General features: G+C 46.2%; 1 protein-coding gene across 4 annotated transcripts in view; it reads right to left on the bottom strand.

The window, feature by feature from the left end:
• Positions 1-21,478, bottom strand: part of CC2D2A (coiled-coil and C2 domain containing 2A) — a 135,113-nt gene that overhangs the window by 61,823 nt on the left and 51,812 nt on the right. For all 4 annotated transcript variants that reach the window (XM_068277619.1, XM_068277639.1, XM_068277646.1 and 1 more), the window contains 5 exons: positions 20,158-20,298; positions 13,236-13,392; positions 8,116-8,345; positions 6,053-6,230; positions 2,949-3,105 (listed from right to left, as the gene is read on the bottom strand). In XM_068277619.1, coding sequence (XP_068133720.1) covers positions 2,949-3,105; positions 6,053-6,230; positions 8,116-8,345; positions 13,236-13,392; positions 20,158-20,298 — 863 coding nt within the window. The remainder of the gene's footprint in view (positions 1-2,948; positions 3,106-6,052; positions 6,231-8,115; positions 8,346-13,235; positions 13,393-20,157; positions 20,299-21,478) is intronic.

The raw sequence follows: 21,478 nt of genomic DNA, 5'->3' as shown, positions 1-21,478 counted from the left end.
TCCAATAAACACACACACACAGATCTGTAAATTTTACTACCCAAGGCCACTATCACCAGCCACCTGGACCAACAGCAACCCCCCCCCCCCCCCCCCAACCCCCATAGGCCGTAATAGGAATTACAGCTATAGCTGCGCTCAGTGATGTCTACAGTGTTTCACCTTATGCATCCGAGCAACTTTCAGCTCCCATTCATTAGCCAATAACTTTATCACTACTTATCACACTGAAATGATCTCTATCTTGTTTTTTTCCCCCACCATTTAGGCTTTCTTTGAGTGGTACATTTTGCTACATAGAAAAAAAATGTAATTATTTCTCAGTTTTTGACCATTACAGTTTGAAATGAATACATGCTACCGTAATTAAAACCCATGTATTTTATTTGAACCCGGTTACTACACCGTTTAAATTATGTCCCTATCACAATTTATGGCGCCGATATTTTATTCGGAAATAAAGGTGCATTTTTTTCAATTTGCGTCCATCACCATTTACAAGCTTATCGTTTAAAAAAATTATAGTAATCTACCCTCTTGACATGCATATTCAAAAAATTCAGACCCTTAGGTAACTATTTATGTTGTTTTGGTTTTGTATTTTTTTTTTTTATTGTAAATTTTATTTAGGTAATTTTTGGTGTGGGAGGTAAACAGTTAATTCTAAATGTAATATGTGTTTACGTAAAAAATGTATGTGGGTGTAGTTTTACTATTTGGCCACAAGATGGCCACAGTCAAAAAGTATTAGGCCTGGTTCACATTAGCGGTCGCCGTCCGGAATCGCTGTGCCGGAGCCGGACCGCATGCGGAACGGACGCACGGCATAGCAATCAAAGTCTATGCGTCCGTTCACATGCGTCCGTTTCGTCCGGACCGGAGCCGGACCGGATCCGGACTCCGGCATAAGATCCAACATGCGCTATTTTTTGGTCCGGCTCCTCCGGCAGACGTATCCGGAGCGGAGCCGGACTGTTGCATCCGGCCAATACAAAGCAATGAGAACCGGAGAGCGCACAACACACTGGATATAAAAACTGGACGTTCTACCCCACTTCCTATGCTTTTTCTAGTGGCCATTTTGAATGGGGACCACATGGGCCCAGCGTTCACAGAGTGGAGCAGCAGGGATTTCATGCTGGAGCTCTTTGGCAGCAACATGTCTGATGATATGTCTGATAACGAGGAGGTGAGGCCTTCTCCCCACATAGTAGTAGGTGAACAACAGGAAGGAGAGAATTCCCAGGTACGAGTAAAAATTGACTGGATCCATGGTCCCAACTGCAGTCTCTGTATCCACAGATGGTCTCCACACGTCCACCTGTCTCCAACAATGATCCCAGAGCTTCTGCTGACCTCCCAGACCCCAGGTATTTACAGGTTGTTATCTCTTTAAGAAACCGGATCCGGACCGCAACCGTGTTCATACCGCATGGAAAACGGATGCAAACGGACCGGATCCGGACCTAATCCGGATAGGAACCGTACGGATTAGGTCCGGTCCGGATCCGGTGCGGTCCGGACATCCGTTCCTTTTTTTTTTCCGCAGAAAGACTGCGGCCTCTTATCAGAGGCAGTCGGTTTTTCTGCCGGGGACTTAGATCAATGACTGGGAGCTATGTTCACATTCATTGATCTCAGGAATAACAGAGAGTGTCGAGAGCTCAGAAACGATCGCATGCCCGGCGCGGCGACAGCAGGGTATTCTGTCTGGACGGATATATCGTCCTGTGTCCCACGGCGATCTCGCTGCAACCCACGGAACGCACAGCCGACAATTTGTCAGGCTGTGCAATATTCCCACGGAGATAGGCGAAAATAGCCGATCTCCGTCGGGTCCGCTCTACTGCACAGGCGCAGGAGACTTGCGCCTGCGCAGTAGAGTGGCCCGACAGTGATCAGCTATTTCCGCCTATCTCTGAGCGGAGAGCCGATACTGCGCTGGAGCCGGAAAGGTAAATATTTACATCCCCGCTGTTCGGGGAGCTTTATCGCCGCCATCGTGGCACACAGGAGGACAGGGGGAAGCCTCGATATGATCCGGAGACTTCCCCACCCGAGGTGAGTACTCCGCAGGGGAACTTTTTGCGTTACAGATTTTCTTTAAGTGGTTAAATTACATAGCACACACAATTTACACACCTCCTTGTCTCTCTCCGCTTCTGCCCCATGGAGTTTCTCTGACCTATCCGTCAGCCCTAGCGGCACTGGGTAACCTCCCCAGCCATCATGGTGTGATGTAATGAACTTTCCAGCCCCTCCACAGCTCTGATAAGTTGCAACTGGATAAAGGGCGGAGTCGGACTCAAAAAGCAGCCAGTGGTGACAGTGAGTGACAGCTCCAGTCACAAACAATAAGCTGCCCCCGTTTGCTGCCTCTTAATCCCCCAGTTCCCAGATCGCTGCAGTTCACATATTTGGTAGCTTGACTGCATGAGTGTGCTAGCCCGCCCCTTGCTTCCTGGTGCCCTAGGCCATGGCCTTTGTGGTCTTACCTTAAATCTGGACACACACCTACACACAATATCATGGTCTTGGCTCATGTAGGGGCAAAGCAGACAATTCTTTGCACTATGGAGCTGGGTGATTTCTCTAGTGTTCAGAGGAGTACATGAAACACCTCTATGCATATACCCTAATTTACAAAGTAACAGATCTAACCATTTCACCTCGAAGGGTTTTTTAAAAATAATGAAAATGTATTTCATTTTTCTATGGGAAGGTGTATAATAGGGTATTTGGATGTGGTTTTACTTTTTGGCCACAAGATGGAGATACAGAGTTAGTGTGTTTTAAAATTAGAAACAGAACCAAGTGTTTGTATTTGTTTATATTTGTGTAAATACAGGAACTTAGATACTCGTGCTGGGGGAGGTGAAAAGATTCCCCTAGTGTTTTGCCCTGTGTACAGCACAGAGAGGGCTGCCACATCTGATTGTTGTACATACCGCTGCCAACGCCTTCATGGTCATACATCAGTCTCTGATTACTGCTGAACTCCACCTCCTCCACTGCAGCGTTCCCAGTCAGCACAGTGGGCTCAGGGATAGGCAGGAAAGCCTCAGCCATCAAAGTGGTGCCCATATATCCAGCAGTTTCATATATCTAACAGAAGACAAGAAACGGCTCATGGGTCCCTAGTCACAAAACTTCTCACACATGACATATGTATCACCTAATTAATAAGAAAAAAAATAACCTTTCAGCACATTTACATGCAAAACAATCACTCAAAGTATGTTGTTCCTTAATTTCAATATTACTGTTCTTACCCTAATTATATTATATTTTTGCTCTTCGGGAGCTTAAAAATGTAACATAGATAAGGTGAAAAAGTTTTGTGAATCGTGCCAATTATCACCTTTTCCAAAAATGCTATAAAATATGCAATATTTACACAACCACCGTACAACAAGCTTCATTTTGGTCTTGAGAGTAAAATTGAGGAAAGGAATGTGCCCGTTTTGCCCCTAGAACTGCACATGGGAACGAATGTAAAGGAAACCGCTCAGCACCTCACAGAATAAGCAAACTCATGACGTAAAAGGGAACCTGAACCAAGTAAAATGTTTTAAAATAAACGCATGATGTAAGTGCAAATGTATATTACATACTTACGTCAGTTCCTCTCAGAAGCTCACCATTTTCTTCTTACAGCGATTTATTACAGTTCTGACAAGATTTTGTCAGAACTGAAATATATCAGTTTCTGTCAGTTATAACTGAAAGGACAACTGATGAGCAAGGTAATGTCCAAGTTTCCCTATGGCTCAAGTGGGCAATATTACAGTTTAACAGTGTGCTGACCCGGAAGCTGTTATAACATCAGCATTTTTAAAATGGATGACGGCGAATTCCATTGATCCCGGCAGACAAACAGGACGTGGGAGAGTAGAAAGAGATTGATGAGTAGACAATGTGGGAGGGAAGTATGATATGCGTATGTTTATTTTGACTTAATTTTCAGTTCAGGTTTGCTGGCCATACATCTAGCAATCTTGCATCGGGTGCATGGCAGTAACAGCATGCGATATTTCAAGGACAAAACAAACCCAGCAGACCCCCGGCTGCTGTTCCCTTAAAGTGAACCTCCAGACTAAAAATCTACTCAGCAGCACTGAAAAGGCCTGGTGTTTCTTTAACAGTTTCACAGCATCAGAACTTTGTTTCTCTTATACAAGCCTCATTTTTAGCTGCACAGAAGAAAACTGCCTGGGCATTTCCCTCCTGATGCTGTGCAAAGCATGATGGGATTTCTGATGTTGTTGTTCTCGTTCTGCTGTTCTGGTGCAATTTTTTTTTTTTATTTGAGATTTGAAGCCTAGCGTGTGCAGCCGGGAGGGGTGATCAGGACACAGGACAGTTGGAACTGTGTCTCATGCTCCCTGTCACCTCCTTTCAACCAAAAAGATGGCTGCCCCCATGAACAAGATGGCTGCCTCCATGAAATCACAAACATTTGCCTGTTCTTTTAAAACAGGGTGGGTAAGAGATTATATTACCAATCTATTTTAATTAATATAGCTAATGTAACTTAATGACAGTATGTTTGTTTAGGCTGAAGTTCCCCTTTAAATATGAATGCGACTCTCTTGGGGTCTCTAGTGAATGATAGACCTGCAGTGCACATACCTGTGAGGAGAACAACCAGGAGAGCTGATGGAGTGCAGATCCGAGCTTATTAACCGTATTGAGATGTAGGACATGAGAAATCCCTGATATACGGCCTGCACACAGCTGGATCCGTTTACCACACAGTCATTTCTGTATGCGTACTATAATAAATGGTGGTAGCCTGCACACAGGTTGAGGACAAGCTGTATATTACAGGATACAAGGCTGGTAAGATGGGGCCTCACAATATATCTTGTTTCAGTCAACACCAACAACGAGCCCACCCGCTGCCACTACAGCAGTGCTGCAAAAACTAGCCCCGAAAATGTTTAAAGGGGCATTACATCAAAAAATGATTTTCTTATAGCGCTGCCAACATATACATAACAGGAAAGACATTTCTTTCTCAGTGCAAATCAGTAGGGAACTGGCTGACATCTTTGTTTAGCTCCTTTGCAGGAAAGGCTTTTGTAAAGAATAAAATTAATACTGAGATTCTCCAATGAGGAGGTGGACTAGTCCAAAATCTATCAGATCTGTCTGCTTTTTACTACCTACTGTAAGGCCTCATTCACATCATTTAGCATAGATGGCCGTGCAATCAGAACGCACCACGTACAATCAGCTATGCGCTGCTGATTCCATTCATTAGAGTGAATGGCTCAGCGCTGCGCTTCCAGACAAAATGCATACAGCAGTGTGATAGCGCACCGCTCTGCTGCGCAGCACATAGGATGGGAATGGCAGAAGGGCTGTCTATGCACTTCCGCCATTCTTGCGTGTCGCACACCATACGCGCTGCTGAAATGTGCATGGCAGCACGTATAGTGGGAACGAGGCCTAAGTAACAGCAACGTAGAACATAGGAAAAAGGTTATTCAGTGAATTTTACTCTAGGAGAAATGTACACATTATATGTAAGTATTTTATATTTTAAAACATTTTTGTCGATAGTCTTTTCAATGAGAGATGTGCACTGGGACAGAATTATCACCCATCCCTGTTCATTCTGGATCTTCTAATCTATTCCCAAGGATCAGGATTAAAACAACAGGATTACAATTCCAGCCACAGCTATACTCGGTAAACTGGCAGAGGTCATCTACTCAGGACACAGGAGACTTGGATTCAAATCTCGACTCTTCCTGTTCAGTAAGCCAGCACATATTCAGTGAGGAGTCCTTGGGCAAGACTCCCTAACTGCTATTGCCTACTGAGCATGCCCTAGTTTCTGCAGCTCTGACGCTTTGATTCCACCAGGAGAAAAGCGCTATATAAATGTTAATTGTCTTGTCATCTGTAACTGCATTAGTGCAGTTAGAAATGTATTACAAATACAAACTGATGGGCCAGACTGACTCTGGTCTGCCTAGGCGGTTAATTTTCCCCATTACTATGCATAGCTATGGAATATCTGTGTTTTTGCAGCCGTACATACCTGAAGTGTTATGCTTTCAGGCCAGTTAAAGATCTGCAGGTTGAATATTTGCCCCAGGTGGACTTTGAAGTCCTGTCCCAGCCGGACGGTCACAGTTCTGGAAACTTCTTTATTGTTGAAAAGAATTTTCATAAACAAGGAATGTTTCTGCACATCTTCACGTCTCAAAACTTCTCCTCTGAAAATCAAAGAAAAGAGCAGAGATGTTGGGTTCAGCGCCGCCATTTCCTGTTCATCTCAATGCAGAGATACTGCCGCTAAAATGTTTTTCTGGGCAGTTATCTTTTTACCACTCTGATTCCGTTACCCTAACACAAGCCACCTCCCTGCAGCCTGATCACACATCTGAGCAAAAGATATCTGGACCTTGACCTTGTGGGAAGTATCAACAGGATTATTACCTAAACTGCAGTATAGTAAAACAACCACAAGATGTCACTGTCTGTAAAATGTGATGAAGATCTCTGTGGCATTGTTATTTCCTGTCTTCACCCTGTGTTCTTCTTTGTTCTAAGTAAGCTGCCTTTCCTGATGGTGGTCTAAGTTTTATCTCCGCATGTTTTTCTTCAGTAAAGAGTTCTAACTTAGCTAGCAGAGGCGGGGAGCAGCGGGCAAAGCCTGTCATAGAGGCGGCAATGCGGAGGAGGCTGATTGAGAAGCCTCAGGTAAACAGACGGCTAGTGACAAGCAGATTATCGCTAGCCTGGCGATAGTTTCAGGGGGGTACAGCAGACCCTGGTGGGGACTAGCAGCGGCAATAGAGAGACACAGAAACATGTCATTGTGCACGTGACAAGCCTCTGAGTCCTATTAAGATTTAAATATTCCACCTCGGGTTCTCTTTGGGCAATTTCCTCTTAGCTGACAGAAGTCTGATTGCTCACCCCCTACTTCCTGTGAGGTAAATGCCTTGCTTGCCCATGTAGGGAAATGGTTCCTACTCTTTTGCAGGGATGCTGGAAAAATGCAGCCTGGCATCTCTTGTTCTTCCTAATTTTATGTAACACCTAATACCCCAACTACCAGCTAAATCTAGAGAGGAGAGGAAGCAAGCTGTGTGGTAGTGCATACACATCTGGCCCATGAAACAAATATTCTGTGAACCATTTAGTTTATACGCACTGACAAATGTTATGTTTTTCCTTACCCAGAGCTGAACACAGTTGGGGGAGCAGTCCTAATGCAGCCGAGAGCACACTGCGCATGACGTCACGATTAAGTCATGTGCATGCACAGAGCGCTCCTGGCCACAGGCACGTGATGTAGGATGCACACAGCCGGGCCACGCCTGCGCACTAATGCCCCACCCGGAAGAGGCTGCCAGGGGGCATTTAGGTAACAAAGGAGGGGGAGGGAGGAGAACAGGGGGAGCGGTGGACATGAGGACAGCTTCCCATACATGCCTGCTCTCCCTGTTCTATCAACTGAGTTCAGCTCTGGTATCCTTTAAAGCACACCTGAAGTGGGCAGGATATGGAGGCTGACATTTATTTCCTTTTAAACAATGCACATTGCCTGGCTGTCCTGGTAATCCACTGCCTCTAATACTTTAGCCATAGACCCGGAACAAGCCTGTAGATTACGCGTCTTTGACTCCTTTTCATGTCGACACTTATTAAACCGTTTTGCATAACTTTGGTGTGTGGACAATTAGTGAACTGATTTACTGAAGTATGCTGGAATTGTACACCGTCCTCCATCTGAGTCCCCTTCATGAAAATTTGGCACAAACCTTACAGTGTGCAGTTTCAATTTGGATTTACCTGAAATCTGACTGGATTAGCCACATGCTTGTTTCAGGTGTGTGATTCAGACACTACTGCAGTCAACGACACCAGCAGGGCTGCCAGACAACTGGTATTGTTTAAAAGGAAATAAATATTGCAGTGTACATATGGAAATGTGACAGGAGTGTACACAGAGGCTGCTGCAACATGGAACAACCCGGATTTTTTCTGGCTTTATAATAACAGCCAGAATATGAATATTCTCCCACTTACCTCCACCAGGGGCTGTCATGTGTTGCTGGGAGGAGTTTTCCTATAGAATACTGGAGGGCTTACCTTGGGCATGCGTTGTTAGGGGTGACATATGCAGAGAGGGTGAGCTCGGGGTGGAGGATGGGCTCTCCGGGTCTTCTCCTGATATTGGCCGCTTTGTCTCTCACTTGCATTTCTATTTCCTGTCTGTCTGGCTGTGTCGGTGGGGAAGGTTTGGCGGCTTCTTCTCCCATGTAGCCATCTTCTACCGCATCGTCCTCTTCCGTGCCTTCCTTCTTCTTACTCCTACGTTTCTATTTTGAATTCAAATTTAATTAAACATGACGTGATACTGCTATTTGTTTTTCACAGCAGGAACATGACAGATAAGGGATTATTACCGGTAGTTTCTTAAAGCAAACCTTTACATTTTAAAGCGGATCCGAGATGAAAAACTAGCTATAACAAGTAACTTGTCTATATAGCTTATCTAAAGTTTAGATATTTTACACAGCAAACCTAGCTGCAAACCGCTTCAATAGAATATGATTATTTCTTCCTGTGATACAATGACAGCAGCCATGTTGTTTGTAAACATTACAAACAGGCAAGCTTATCTGCATCTTCAGCACTCAGCCTGTGAAACCTAATCCTCCCTCCTCCTCCTCCCCTCTGCCTCTGAAATCTCTGGCTAGTAATACCTCCCCCTCCTCCTGCCCAGACTGAGCTCCCATGAGCCCTTGCTACTGTCTGGTAATGCCAAGGCTCTCTGAATATCTGTGGGCGAGGCTTGTTTAGTTTATAGGGAATTAGAGAATTAAAACAAAAAAGTATTTGGCTTGAGGAATGCCGTATAAACAATAGGAAAGGAACACAATTATGCAATGTGTAAAAGTTCATCTCGGATCCACATCAAAAAATCACATACTTACCTCGACAGAGGGATCCTGCAGAGGCTTCCCTGTCTCCGTCCGCCTCACCTTTCCAGCGATGTGTCCTCCTAAAGCTTGCAGCCGCGCTCCCATACAAGAATCTTCATGTAAGTGTGCAGGCGCAAGCTCTTGATGCACTTTGGGTAGTCCCAGGGCTGGAACTGCAAGGAGGAGGGCAACAGGGATCCCCTGGATTATCCCTAAGTAGGCAGCCGTTTGGGGCACTTTTTTTCACTACATGTATACTTAAAGCAGACCTGAACTCAGAACTTCCTCTCTGCTCTAAAAGATAAGCAACAGCATAAGAACCTTTAGGCTGGGTTCACATATGACACAGCGTGAAAGGCTGCGTTTTATGACGTTTTATGTTAATGTGATGTGCGTTTTTACTGCAGTTTTCGTGCGTTTGCGATGCATTTTTCATGCATTTTGATGCATTTGCATAAACATAACGCATATGCATTTTGCATGCCTTTTTTTTATTTCCATTTTATGCAAATCACTTGGAAGACAACAAGAAGCAAAAATACAGCAAAAAAAAAAAAAAAAATACTTTTGGGGGAAAAAAAGTATATAAAAAAAAATGCATGGAAAACGCATGAAAAACGCATGAAAAACGAATACCATTGCATTTCCATTGACTTTCATTATGTGCGTTTTGGCAGCTTTAATGCATAATATGCAACAAAACTAGCGTTTTAAAAAACGCAGGTCTGAAAACTCAGAAAATGCATATGCGCTTTTATATGCGTTTTTTCCTTCGGCCCATAGACTTCCATTAGCGGCAAAAACACCGCGTTTTACGCAAGCGTTTCTGCTGTGTGTGTACCCAGCCTTAAAGAAACACATGTCTTTGTTACAGCTGATACAAATCCTACAATACATCTGCAGAGTGTCTGTTTCATGGAAGCAGAAATAGGGTTAATATCCTGTATTTACAAATAAGCTGCTCTGCCGAGGCCGCCAGCTGACACAGCTGAGAGATCAAATTACACTGATTAGTCACAGGGTGAACTAGACAGGCTAAACTTTATAAATACATACAGGGTGCATTTCTCTGTATTTTCCTTCTGTCTTGTGCAAGAGTTCAGGTCCACTTTTAAAAAAAAAATAGAAGCAGCATTAGTTGATTGATGGGCCATAGTGTTGCACTGCATTTGATACTGATCAGGGAGAAATTGATTATTTTACACTGAAAACTGGAGATGGGCAGCTGGGGTCTGGGCCAGTAAATATCTCCTCAAATCCAAGCTGAATACATTTGTATTAATTTTGCATGCAAACCAGAATAATTAGCATCTCATTAAAGGGAAGGTTCAGGGACTATGAAAAAAAATAAAAATCCTTATCCACTTACCTGGGGCTTCCTCCAGCCCGTGGCAGGCAGGAGGTGCCCTCGGCGCCGCTCCGCAGGCTCCCGGTGGTCTCCGGTGGCTGACCCGACCTGGCCAGGCCGGCGGCCAGGTCGGGCCTCTTCTGCACTCCATTGTGCGGTTTTGATCAGCGCTCTCCTTGTTCGGCCTGTGAGTTTAGGTGGACGGCCTCGTCTTGGTAGGTTTACAGTTGTGCCATACTCCTTCCATTTCTGAATGATCACTGGAACAGTGCTCTGTGGGACGTTCAATGCTTTGGAAATCTTTTTGTAGCCTAAGCCTGCTTTAAATTTCTCAATAACTTGATCCCTGACCTGTCTGGTGTGTTCTTTGGACTTCATGGTGTTGTTGCTCCCAATATTCTCTTAGACAACCTCTGAGGTCGTCACAGAGCAGCTGTATTTGTACTGACATTAGATTACACACAGCTGCACTCTATTTAGTCATTAGCACTCATCAGGCAATGTCTGTGGGCAACTGACTGCACTCAGATCAAAGGGGGACGAATAATTACGCACACCCCACTCATGTATGATTTTCGTTCCACTTCTCACGTGTACACCACTTTGTGTTGGTCTTTCATGTGGAATTCCAATAAAATTGATTCATGTTTGTGGCAGTAATGTGACAAAATGTGGAAAACTTCAAGGGGGCTGAATATTTTTGCAAGCCACTGTATATTATATATGATTACATTATATTATGAATAAAGGAACAGCTGGCAGGCATACATTTAAAAAAGCCGCAGCCAAATTTGGGCGCAGTCAAACCGAAAGATTGTTCACCCTGTACCCGCTGAAACTCGGGCCAGGTTAAACAATATCCCCCTTCCAAGTTGTCACAACATGGGGGGGAAGGGATTCATCTAATGCGTTCACTAATGCGTTCACTGACTATTGACGGCAGGTAAATTACATCTTTTTTTCCTAATTTGAGCTCTTGGCGCCCAAATTAATCACTGAGCATCGTAATAGCCATAATTCTCATTATCGGCAGCGCTGTGCGGAGAGTAGCTGGTTCGAGCTGGCAGTGCGAACATCAGGCTGTACATTGAGAGGTTCCTGCCAGCCTTTGAATAATCAGCCCAAATAAAAAGTCCATTATGTTTGGTTAGTGCTACTTTTGTGCCAATTTGTGCTGCAAAAATAAAGATTTACTACCTTAGTTTTGAAGATAATGGTGAGACTCTGTAACAAAAAAAAAAACCCAGTGGGGTACTTACCTCGGGAGGATGAAAGCCTCTGGATCCTAATCCTATCGAGGCTTCCCCCATCCTACTCCATTCCACAGTGGTCACGCTGGGCCCTTCAGAAGCCACAGCCGACAATTTGACAAGCTGAGGCGCAGTAGCACCTGCAATATTTACCTTCCCCGACTCTAGCGCAGGCACAGTAGCTGCTCTCGATCAGGCAGAAATAGCCGATCCCAGTCGGGTCTGCTCTACTTGCGCAGGCGAGCAGTAAAGCGGATCCAATTGGGATCGCCTATTTCCGTCTGATCCCGATCCGAGAGCCACTACTATGCCTGCGCTAGAGCCAGAAGGTAAATATTTACATCGCCGCCGTTCAGTGGGGCCCAGCCAGACCACCATGGGACAGAGGAGGATAGGGGAAGCAGGGGCACTTTTTAAGTTACAGGTTTTCTTTAAGTATCCGGAGGGGTCAGAAACGCATCAGCTATTGTGGGATATGCTCTACGGTTCCCCGTTACCCTGCAAGTGTGATTTGTATCCAATAAAGTTGCTGTTTTATAGGAAAGCGGATGTTGAGTGGACTCTCCTTGTGTTACTACAATGTGACAAGCGGTGTTCTGTTGCACCACAGCATCCTAGGCTCGGAATTACTGGAAGTAGGAGTTTGAGCAGTGTTCCTCTTCTCTACTATGAAACCAGTATAGTTGGGTAGTGTTGTGTTTGTGCCTACTTGTGTTGCAAAAAAATCATCATGTTATCTTTTACAGTTTACGAGATAGCAATGTTTTTATAAAGGTCAAAAGTTCACTCAAACCCCTTTCAACAAAAGTTTACTAAAAAAAATTTTCAACAGTGTACGACTGAATGAACATTTGACCTTTCTATAGCAAAAACTATAAAAGATGGAGCAATGATTTTTGCACCACGAACTGGCACACGAGGCACTACCCAACCATACCAGTTTCATGTCAGTAAGCTGTTGTGGAAGGGAGGGGAGGGGGGGGGGGGGGGGCTAGACGATGTTACTGTCTGGAAAAGTAACAATTGCTATTATCTTCAAATTGTAAGCAGCACAAATCTTCATTTTTGTAGCACAAATGGGCAGAAACCTAGCATTACCAAACGTTGGAATTTTTATTTGTCCCGATTGTAGGGGGCCAGCTACAAGGAGCTACCTCACCCTAGAGGACATCTAGTTCTATTATTTCTCCACAAGAGGATAATAGTTTGGAACAGGGCTGTGGAGTTGGTACAAAAATCACTCCTCAGTTAATGAAATCACTGACTCCAACCCCAACTCCAGGTACCCAAAATTGCTCCGACTCCTTAGTCCAGTGTTTCTCAAACACTGTCCTTGTGACTCCCCAACGCTGCATGTTTTCCATGCAAGTAACCTTTTGCAGGTAATTAGTGTCTCAACTACATGGAATCCACCTAGCTGAAACACTAATTATCCCACCTGTGCATAGGTGAGGTTGTCTGCAAAACATGCACTGTTGGGGAGTCACAAGGACAGGTTTGAGAAACACTGCCTTAGTCTAATACTTACCAGGGCTGTGGAGTTTGTACAAAAATCATCTGACTTAGACTCTGACCCCTGGGTTTATAAAACCAGCGACTCCAGGTACCCAAAATTACTCTGACTCCACAGCCCTGGTTTGGAAGATAACTTTCTGTGAATTGAAGCAAAGTGTCTGTAAACAGTACCTGGGCCTTCTTCCACAACTTCCACTGTTTTAGGTCAGCTTTGTATTGCTTCAGATTCTTTTCATATTCTTCCATATGTTCCTCCATTAGCTCATTGACTTCAGCTTGGATTTCATTTTCAAAAGATTCCACGTCGGCTTTCCTATTAACTTCTTCCCTGAAATCAGGAAAGGAGACACTTCAGCATTTGGTATTTATGGGACATTTCCTGGCAAATACCGAAAGTCCCTCCAGTGAGGACAACCATCTCACAAACACATGTCTAGCACATGTTCATCAGTAATATGGAGAAATCATAATTATGCCAATGTTAAACTCATTACCTTATGTTGGCCACACACAGTTAAATTATTAGGTTGTTTTATCAACTTTATTTATGCAAATGTATCATTAATGTGATAATAGCCTGTCTGATGCCTTCTTTCTAACCAGCACTCATTATCACTGTGCCATTTCCTTCTTTTCTATCACTAATCAGTACTGCAGCACTATTATTACCCTCGGTCACTGATCCCACTACTTCCTCTCCCACCCTTATCCTCAATCACTGATCTCCACTACTTCCACTTTCACCCTGATCCTCCATCACTGAACCCCACTACTTCCTCTCCCACCCTCATCCTCCATCACTGATCTCCACTACTTCCACTCCCACCCTGATCCTCTATCACTGATCTCCACTACTTCCTCTCCCACCCTGATCCTCCACTACAGATCTCCACTACTTCCTCTCCCACCGTGATCCTCCACTACTTCCTCTCCGACCCTCATCCTCCACTACTGATCTCCACTACTTCCTCTCCCCCCCTCATCCTCCATCACTGATCTCCACTACTTCCTCACTGTAACGATTGTAGAATTATTCCCGTGGTCAGCGCACAGGATGCGCACTGACACTGTGTAAATCCTCCACAAGCGTATAATCTGAGAGAACCCAGCAATGGTGCAATGCACCTGTAGAGGGGAATTCCTGCCGGCAGATGGAGCTGTGGAGTACAGAGGAACAGATCCTCTGCACAGCCACAGATGCCAGATAGGAATTGTGCGAGGGGAAGCGATGCAGGGCAAGATAGCCCTTAAAGAGAGAGAGCACAGAGACAGGGTGTGTGTGTGTCCACCAATCTAGTCAACAACCAGCGACGGTGAACACACAACAGCAGAAACAAAGTATGAACGCAATCGCGAGAGAGGCGATCGCCAGAAGTGACACAAGACCGAGCAAGACAGAGCACGAGAGTAGCAAAGGCACAGCAAACAACAATGAGAAGATAACGAAAATAACAAACGCTAAACGCGAACACCGCACTCATTCGCAACAGCGAACGCGTTTACTGCGCGGTCTCCGCATGAAAAGCGCAACAGAGACAAGCACGCCACCCTAACTAGCCACAAGTAACACAAATGAGCACAAACAGACAAGACAGACAAACGGAAAACAGGGATAGGTCAGATAAGATCCACCGCTCTTCCGCCAGAGCGAGTGCGATCTGGGTTTAGGGATAGGACAGGAAGGATCCACTGCTCTTTCCGCCAGAGCGAGTGTGAACCAAGTAGAGAAACAAAGCTAGCAGGATCCACTGCTCTTTTCCACCAGAGCAAGTGTGATCCGAGTACAGGAATAGACCTAGCAGGATCCACTGCTCTTTCCGCCAGAGCGAGTGCAATCGCAAGGACAAGACAGGCAATACAGATAATACATCCTGACTGCACTAGAAGGACTGCCTAGTGCAGTCCCCAGGAATTACTCTAAGATAATCTTTAGCAAACAATAGCAAGGCTGACACTCAAGGGGCTTGATTCACAAAGCGGTGCTAACCTACTTAGCAAGTCTAAAGTCTTAAGGCGCGCTAACCAGGTTGCTAAGTAGGTTAGCACCGGTTTTCTCAATTGATTAACCTACTTAGCACCCTGGTTAGCACGTCTAAAGACTTTAGACGTGCTAAGTAGGTTAGCACCGCTTTGTGAATCAAGCCCATGGAGTGTTTTAGTGGCAACAAACCATCATGTGTCCGAGGCGCCCAGCACAGGCGCCATCTTGGATCAACCAACCTGCAAAACGTTTGACGGCAGATCCCTGTGGGACACAGTTAGCTCCCACTTCGACCACCTATCTAGCAATGTCAACAGCACCCCGAGGAAGCGGCGCCATAGGGGGTGCAGGGCGGGCGCCCTGGCACGACTCAAAAGGAAAGGGCTCCGCTCCCCCATCCCTGCCATTCTACTAGCGAACGTTTGCTCACTCCCCAACAAGGTAGATGAGCTGCTCCTACTCCTCGACAGCAAACCTGCAATCAGCAGGAACACCCCAGTTCTCTGCTTCACCGAGACCTGGCTGAACGATGGCATCCCCGACAACCTCCTGCAGGTGCCAGGCTATAACCTCCTCCGTGCCGACCGGGATCCCACCCTCTCGGGGAAAAAGCGGGGTGGCGGGATATGTTTCTACATTAACTCTGCATGGTGCACCGACAACTCCATCCTTAGCATTAGCTGCTCCCCTGACGCCGAGATCCTAGCCGTCAACTGCAGACCGCGGTACTCGCCCAGAGAGATCACATCCTTTGTTCTTGTCGGTGTTTACATTCCCCCCGATGCCAACGCTAAGCAGGCCCTGAGCTCCCTGAGCGACTGCATCTCCCGGTGGGAAACCTGCCATCCAGGGGCCCTCCTCATCATATTGGGGGACTTCAACCACGCAAACCTGAATCACGAACTGCCAAGGTACAAGCAACATGTCACTTTCCCCTCCAGGAATGACCGCACTCTTGACCACTGTTACACTGTCCACAAGAACGCGTACAAGGCTGCCCAAGGAGCTGCCCTGGGGAACTCCGACCACAGTCTAATTCATCTGATCCCCACTTACAGAAGGCTCCTTGATACCAACAAGCCTGTCGTCAGGTCAACCAAAAGGTGGACAGAGGAGGCAAAGCTGGAGCTTCAGGCATGCTTTGATTGCACGGACTGGGCTGCCCTGGCGGCTCCCTCCCTGGAGGAATGGGCAGAGAATGTCACCTCCTACATCAGTTTCTGTGAGGACACCTGCATTCCAACCAAGACCTACAAGGTGTACCCCAACAACAAGCCTTGGTTCAACAGCAAGCTGCGTCGGCTCAGGAAACTGAAGGAGGTGGCGCACAAGTCCGGTTCCCCGGAGGAGTTCAGAGCTGCCAGAAATGCCTTAAACCGGGAACTAAAAAATGCAAAGAGGGTCTTCTCGGACAAGTTGAGCCGGAGTCTTCAGTCCAACAACTCACGGGAGGTATGGAAAGGTCTGAGGGCAGCTACGAACCTTAAGCCCCCACCCCAGCAAGCAGCCCCCAGCACTAAACTGGCCGATGAACTCAACAAGTTTTATTGCAGGTTCGAAAAGCCACCCAAGCAGTCTGGCACGACAGCGACCAAGTACAATGGGGCGCACTCCCCCCATCTGTCCCGGGAGGTGGCGGTGATGCTCCGACCGCAGTTAGTGAGGAGGATGTACTACGGCACCTACACAAGCTTGACCCTAGGAAAGCTTCGGGCCCGGATGGGGTAACGTCAATCTGCCTGAGGACGTGTGCAAGCCAGCTGGCCCCTGTCCTCACCTCCATCTACAACAGATCCCTTATGGAGGGCAAGGTCCCCTCCTGCTTCAAGAGGTCCATGATTATCCCAGTCCCCAAGAAGTCGGGTAACACAGACCTCAACAATTACAGACCAGTTGCCCTAACCCCCACCATCATGAAGATCTTTGAGCGGCTGGTCCTTGCCTCCCTGAAGCACTCCACTAACGCCCTCCTTGACTCACACCAATTCGCATACAGGGCAAACCGGTCGGTAGAGGACGCCATCAACATCAGCCTGGAGTACATTACGGAGCACCTCGACAGGCCAAACGCCTATGCCAGGCTACTGTTCTTGGATTTCAGTTCTGCCTTCAATACCATCTGCCCCGAAATCCTGCTGGCCAACCTCGCCCAGTTGGGAGTAGCCCCCCCCCTCTGCAGGTGGATCGGGGACTTCCTGTCCAACAGAACGCAGAGGGTCAAGCTAGGCAATTGCTTCTCCAAGGTGAGAACTACCAACATAGGTGCTCCGCAAGGGTGTGTCCTGTCCCCGCTCCTGTTCTCCCTGTACACCAACAGCTGCATCTCTACTGACGACTCTGTCAAGGTCATCAAGTTTGCGGATGACACCACAATCATTGGTCTCATCAGCGGTAACAATGAGGACGCCTACCGAGGTGAGATAGACAGGATCTGCAACTGGTGTACAGATAACAACTTAGTCCTCAATGCAGCAAAGACAGTGGAACTGGTCGTGGACTTCAGGAGACGCCCCCCCCCCCACTCCACCCAATTCTCATAAGGGATATCGAAGTCTCCAGGGTCCCCTGCGTTCGGTTCCTCGGCACAACCATCACTAAGGACCTAAAATGGGGGGAGAACACCACCATAACCCAGAAAAAGGCACAGCAGAGGTTATTCTTCCTGCGCCAGCTGAAAAAATTTGGCATCCCACGCGAGTTGCTCAGGAGCTTTTACACTGCCACCGTGGAGTCCATTCTTTGCACATCCCTCATTGTCTGGTACGCAGGGGCATCTGCTAGCGATAAGTACAAACTCCACAGAGTAATCAGCACTGCAGAAAAGATCATCGGTCTACCACTGCCACCACTCGATCTCCTCCACACGGCCAGGATGAGGACTAGGGCCACCAAGATCTCGACCGACCCCTCCCACCCGGGCAGTTGGTTCTTCAGGCTCCTTCCACTGGGCCGCCGCTACAGGGCTGTCCCCACCAGAACCACCAGACGCTGGAATACCTTCTTCCCCCAAGCGGTACTCAAACTGAACTCGTGACAGCTTGTGCCCTTCCCCTTGCATATAACCCCGGTTTGACTGATTGCCGCCCACTATGTACATGTCTATGTTCATGTTTATGTAGCCTACCCTTCACCGTATGTACGTAGTTCTTATGTTTGTTTGTATGTACAAATGCCATGCCATGTGCTCCAAAAACAATTCCGGGTATGTCTCTGGCATACTTGGCGAATAAAGCTGATTCTGATTCTGATTCTGAAAGGATTGTGGGTCACATGGTATTTATGCTGCAAGCCTTCAAAGGAAGCGGCTAGGCAATTTGCATGACAAATGTATGCAAATTCCTCAGCAGCAGAGCAGGTCTGAAACTTGCAAAGTGAAGACAGGTCTCTCTTCCAGAGACCTGCAGCCCACAGACTTGAGGAATGGTCAAACAGCTGTCTGCCTGTGCAGCCAGCTGAGCGGATCATTACACACTCCCACCCTGATCTTCCACTACTGATCTCCACTACTTCCTCTCCCACCCTGATCCTCCATCACTGAACCCCACTACTTCCTCTCCCACCGTGATCCTCCATTACTGATCTCCACTACTTCCTCTCCCACCCTGATCCTCCATTACTGATCTCCACTACTTCCTCTCCCACCCTGATCCTCCATTACTGAACCCCACTACTTCCTCTCCCACCCTGATCCTCCACTACTTCCTCTCCCACCCTGATCCTCCATTACTGATCTCCACTACTTCCTCTCCCACCCTGATCCTCCATTACTGATCTCCACTACTTCCTCTCCCACCCTGATCCTCTACCACTGATCCCCACCATTTCCTCTTCCACCCTGATCCTCCATCACTGATCCCCACTACTTCCTCTCCCACTCTGACCCACCATCACTAATCCCCACTATTTCCTCTTCCACCCTCATCCTCCATCATTGATATCCAACTACGTCCTCTTCCACCCTGATCCTCCATCACTGATCCCCACTACTTCCTCTCCCACCCTGATCCACCATCACTGATCCCCACTACTTCTTGTCCCACCCTCATCCTCAATCAGTGATTCCCACTATTTCCTCTCCCACTCCTCATCCTCCATCACTTATCCTCACTACTTCTTCTTCTATCCTCATCCTCCATCACTGATGTCCAACTACTTCCTCTTCCACCCTGATCTTCCATCACTAATCACCACTACTGTCTTTCCCACTCTGATCCTCCATCACTATTCCCAATCACTTCCTCTTTCCACCTCGATCCTCCACCACTGATCTCCACTACTTCCATTCCCACCCTCACCCTCCATCACTAATACCCACTACTTTCTCCCCCACCCTCATCCTCCATCACTGATCCCCACTACTTTCTCTCCCACCCTCATCCTCCATCACTAATGCCCACCACTTCCACTCCCGCCCTCATCCTCCATCACTAATACCCACCACTTCCTCTCCCACCCTCATTCTCCATCACTGATCCCCACTACCTCCTCTCCCACCCTGATCCTCCATCACTGGGCAAAGGTGCTTTTCTGTGCCATCAATAGATTGCTAGTTAGCCAGTGGATATATTTGTTTTCACTGTAGTCTTTTTAGGATTAGGGTGAGAGAGTTTTAGAGAAGCATTCAATATAAGCTATAGTAAATAGTAAATAGTACATTTAAATTCTTGGGTATAGTAAACTAAGTGTCCAGGTCCCGGCCAAGCCCCATTATAAAAATATAACCGTAACGCCTGAAACCTAGCTATGATATATACTATGTTATAGTGCACCTGTTTTTTTTTCCCCTGAGCCAAGATGCACAGCACAAATATCACAGCACAAATATCACAGTCCCCCAAAAACTAGATTCAGCCCATGCAGCAGCATGTTTTAAAAGAAGACCAGCAATGGCTGCCTCCAAATTTCTCCCAGTAAAAATTTCCTTTGGTGAAACCCCCACATTGTTCATGTCCCTTCACATTCCATTCAGCTCCTCCATCACAGGCTCTGAAGCCACCTGTCATCACAATCCATGCGATTACTACAGAGGTCACCATGCTTCCTTTCCATAGGTCTACAGATCTGACCACACAAATCATCTTACACACTTAGTAAGACACCGCGACCATTTACTTGCGTAAGAAGAGCTTCACCGGCGTGTTGCTGAACTTCTGAAATTCGCGCAGGGATTTGGTCTCTTTCCAAGTTTTTATGAGGGACTTGAGGAGGGTTCGGTCTTTTTCTTGCTCTGCATCCCGAAATTTTCTCGTTTGTCTAAAAAAACAAAAAATAAATAGTAATGATAAAGCAATTGTTCCATTTATATAAAGAAGAGGTCAGTCTGTAGGCAGAGCCATGTTCCCATTTATTTGCTTGAGATTAGCATCAAATGTGGGGTTTATGCTGGGAACAGCCCAGAGCTAGGTGGCATGCCTGTTGGCCAATAGAACCCTACATACGTATGCTAAGCTCCACCCTCCCAGCACTGCTGTCCTCAGGGATAATAATAGCAATAGCTGACTCAAATGTCCTTTTAAATCTTCAATACCAAAAGAGACCGACCAGTGACTCTCGCTGCTGCCAAGATATTAGCGATCAATACCTGAACCCATAAAAACTCCCACACTAAGATCTCTCTGTCCACCGCTTGATTAAATGGAAACCTGTGCTGACAGACGTAAGAAATCAGCAGCAGCCAAGATATTTCTAAAATATATTACAGTAGTTTCCTGGTTGTCAGATGTTCTGGAACTAATAACATCGTAGATGGATTTACTATGGTGCCTCCGAGGGTCCCCAACTATCTTCAATAGGGACAACATAAGGAGTCCAGCAGGTCTGTATTGAATGAACTTGAAAATTGTCAGAAATTACAGTAAATATACAACCAGGATTTGTTACATTCAGCAAGTGTTTCAGCCTTAGTGGACCTTTATCAAGTGCACTTGACAAAGGTCCGCATGTACTGAAAGGTTGTACCTGTTTTGCAATATGATGTGTTAATAAACAAGCCATTTGCTTAATTTCAGGTGTAGATCCAGTCATTCTTCTGTTTGAATGGATGCATCTTACACTGTCTTGTGTACTGTAATGGTGCTGTACACTAATTGATTGTAACTATTGATTACTGTATAAGCAGATTCTGCCAATTTGATATCTGTCTAAAATCCTTTACTTTCCAAAAAAATCAGTAAGGCCTGGGGCACACCAGAGGAGTTTTTCTGAGAGTTTTGAGTTTTTAAACCTCCTGCTGCTGTTATCCTATGTGTCTGTGCACACTGGAGCAATGAGTTTTTGTAAAAAAAACCATAGCATTACATTGGGAAGAGCTTTTGAAACCTCTAAAAGCTCTTCCCAATGTAATGCTATGGTTTTTTTTTACAAAACCTCATTGCTGCAGTGTGCACAGACACATAGGATAACAGCAGCAGGAGGTTTAAAAACTCAAAACGCT

The sequence above is a fragment of the Hyperolius riggenbachi genome, chromosome 1 (genome assembly GCF_040937935.1).
Source record: "Hyperolius riggenbachi isolate aHypRig1 chromosome 1, aHypRig1.pri, whole genome shotgun sequence".
NCBI lineage: Eukaryota > Metazoa > Chordata > Amphibia > Anura > Hyperoliidae > Hyperolius > Hyperolius riggenbachi.
Note: the sequence above shows the minus strand (reverse complement) of the source record. Positions and strands in the feature narration are given on the sequence as shown.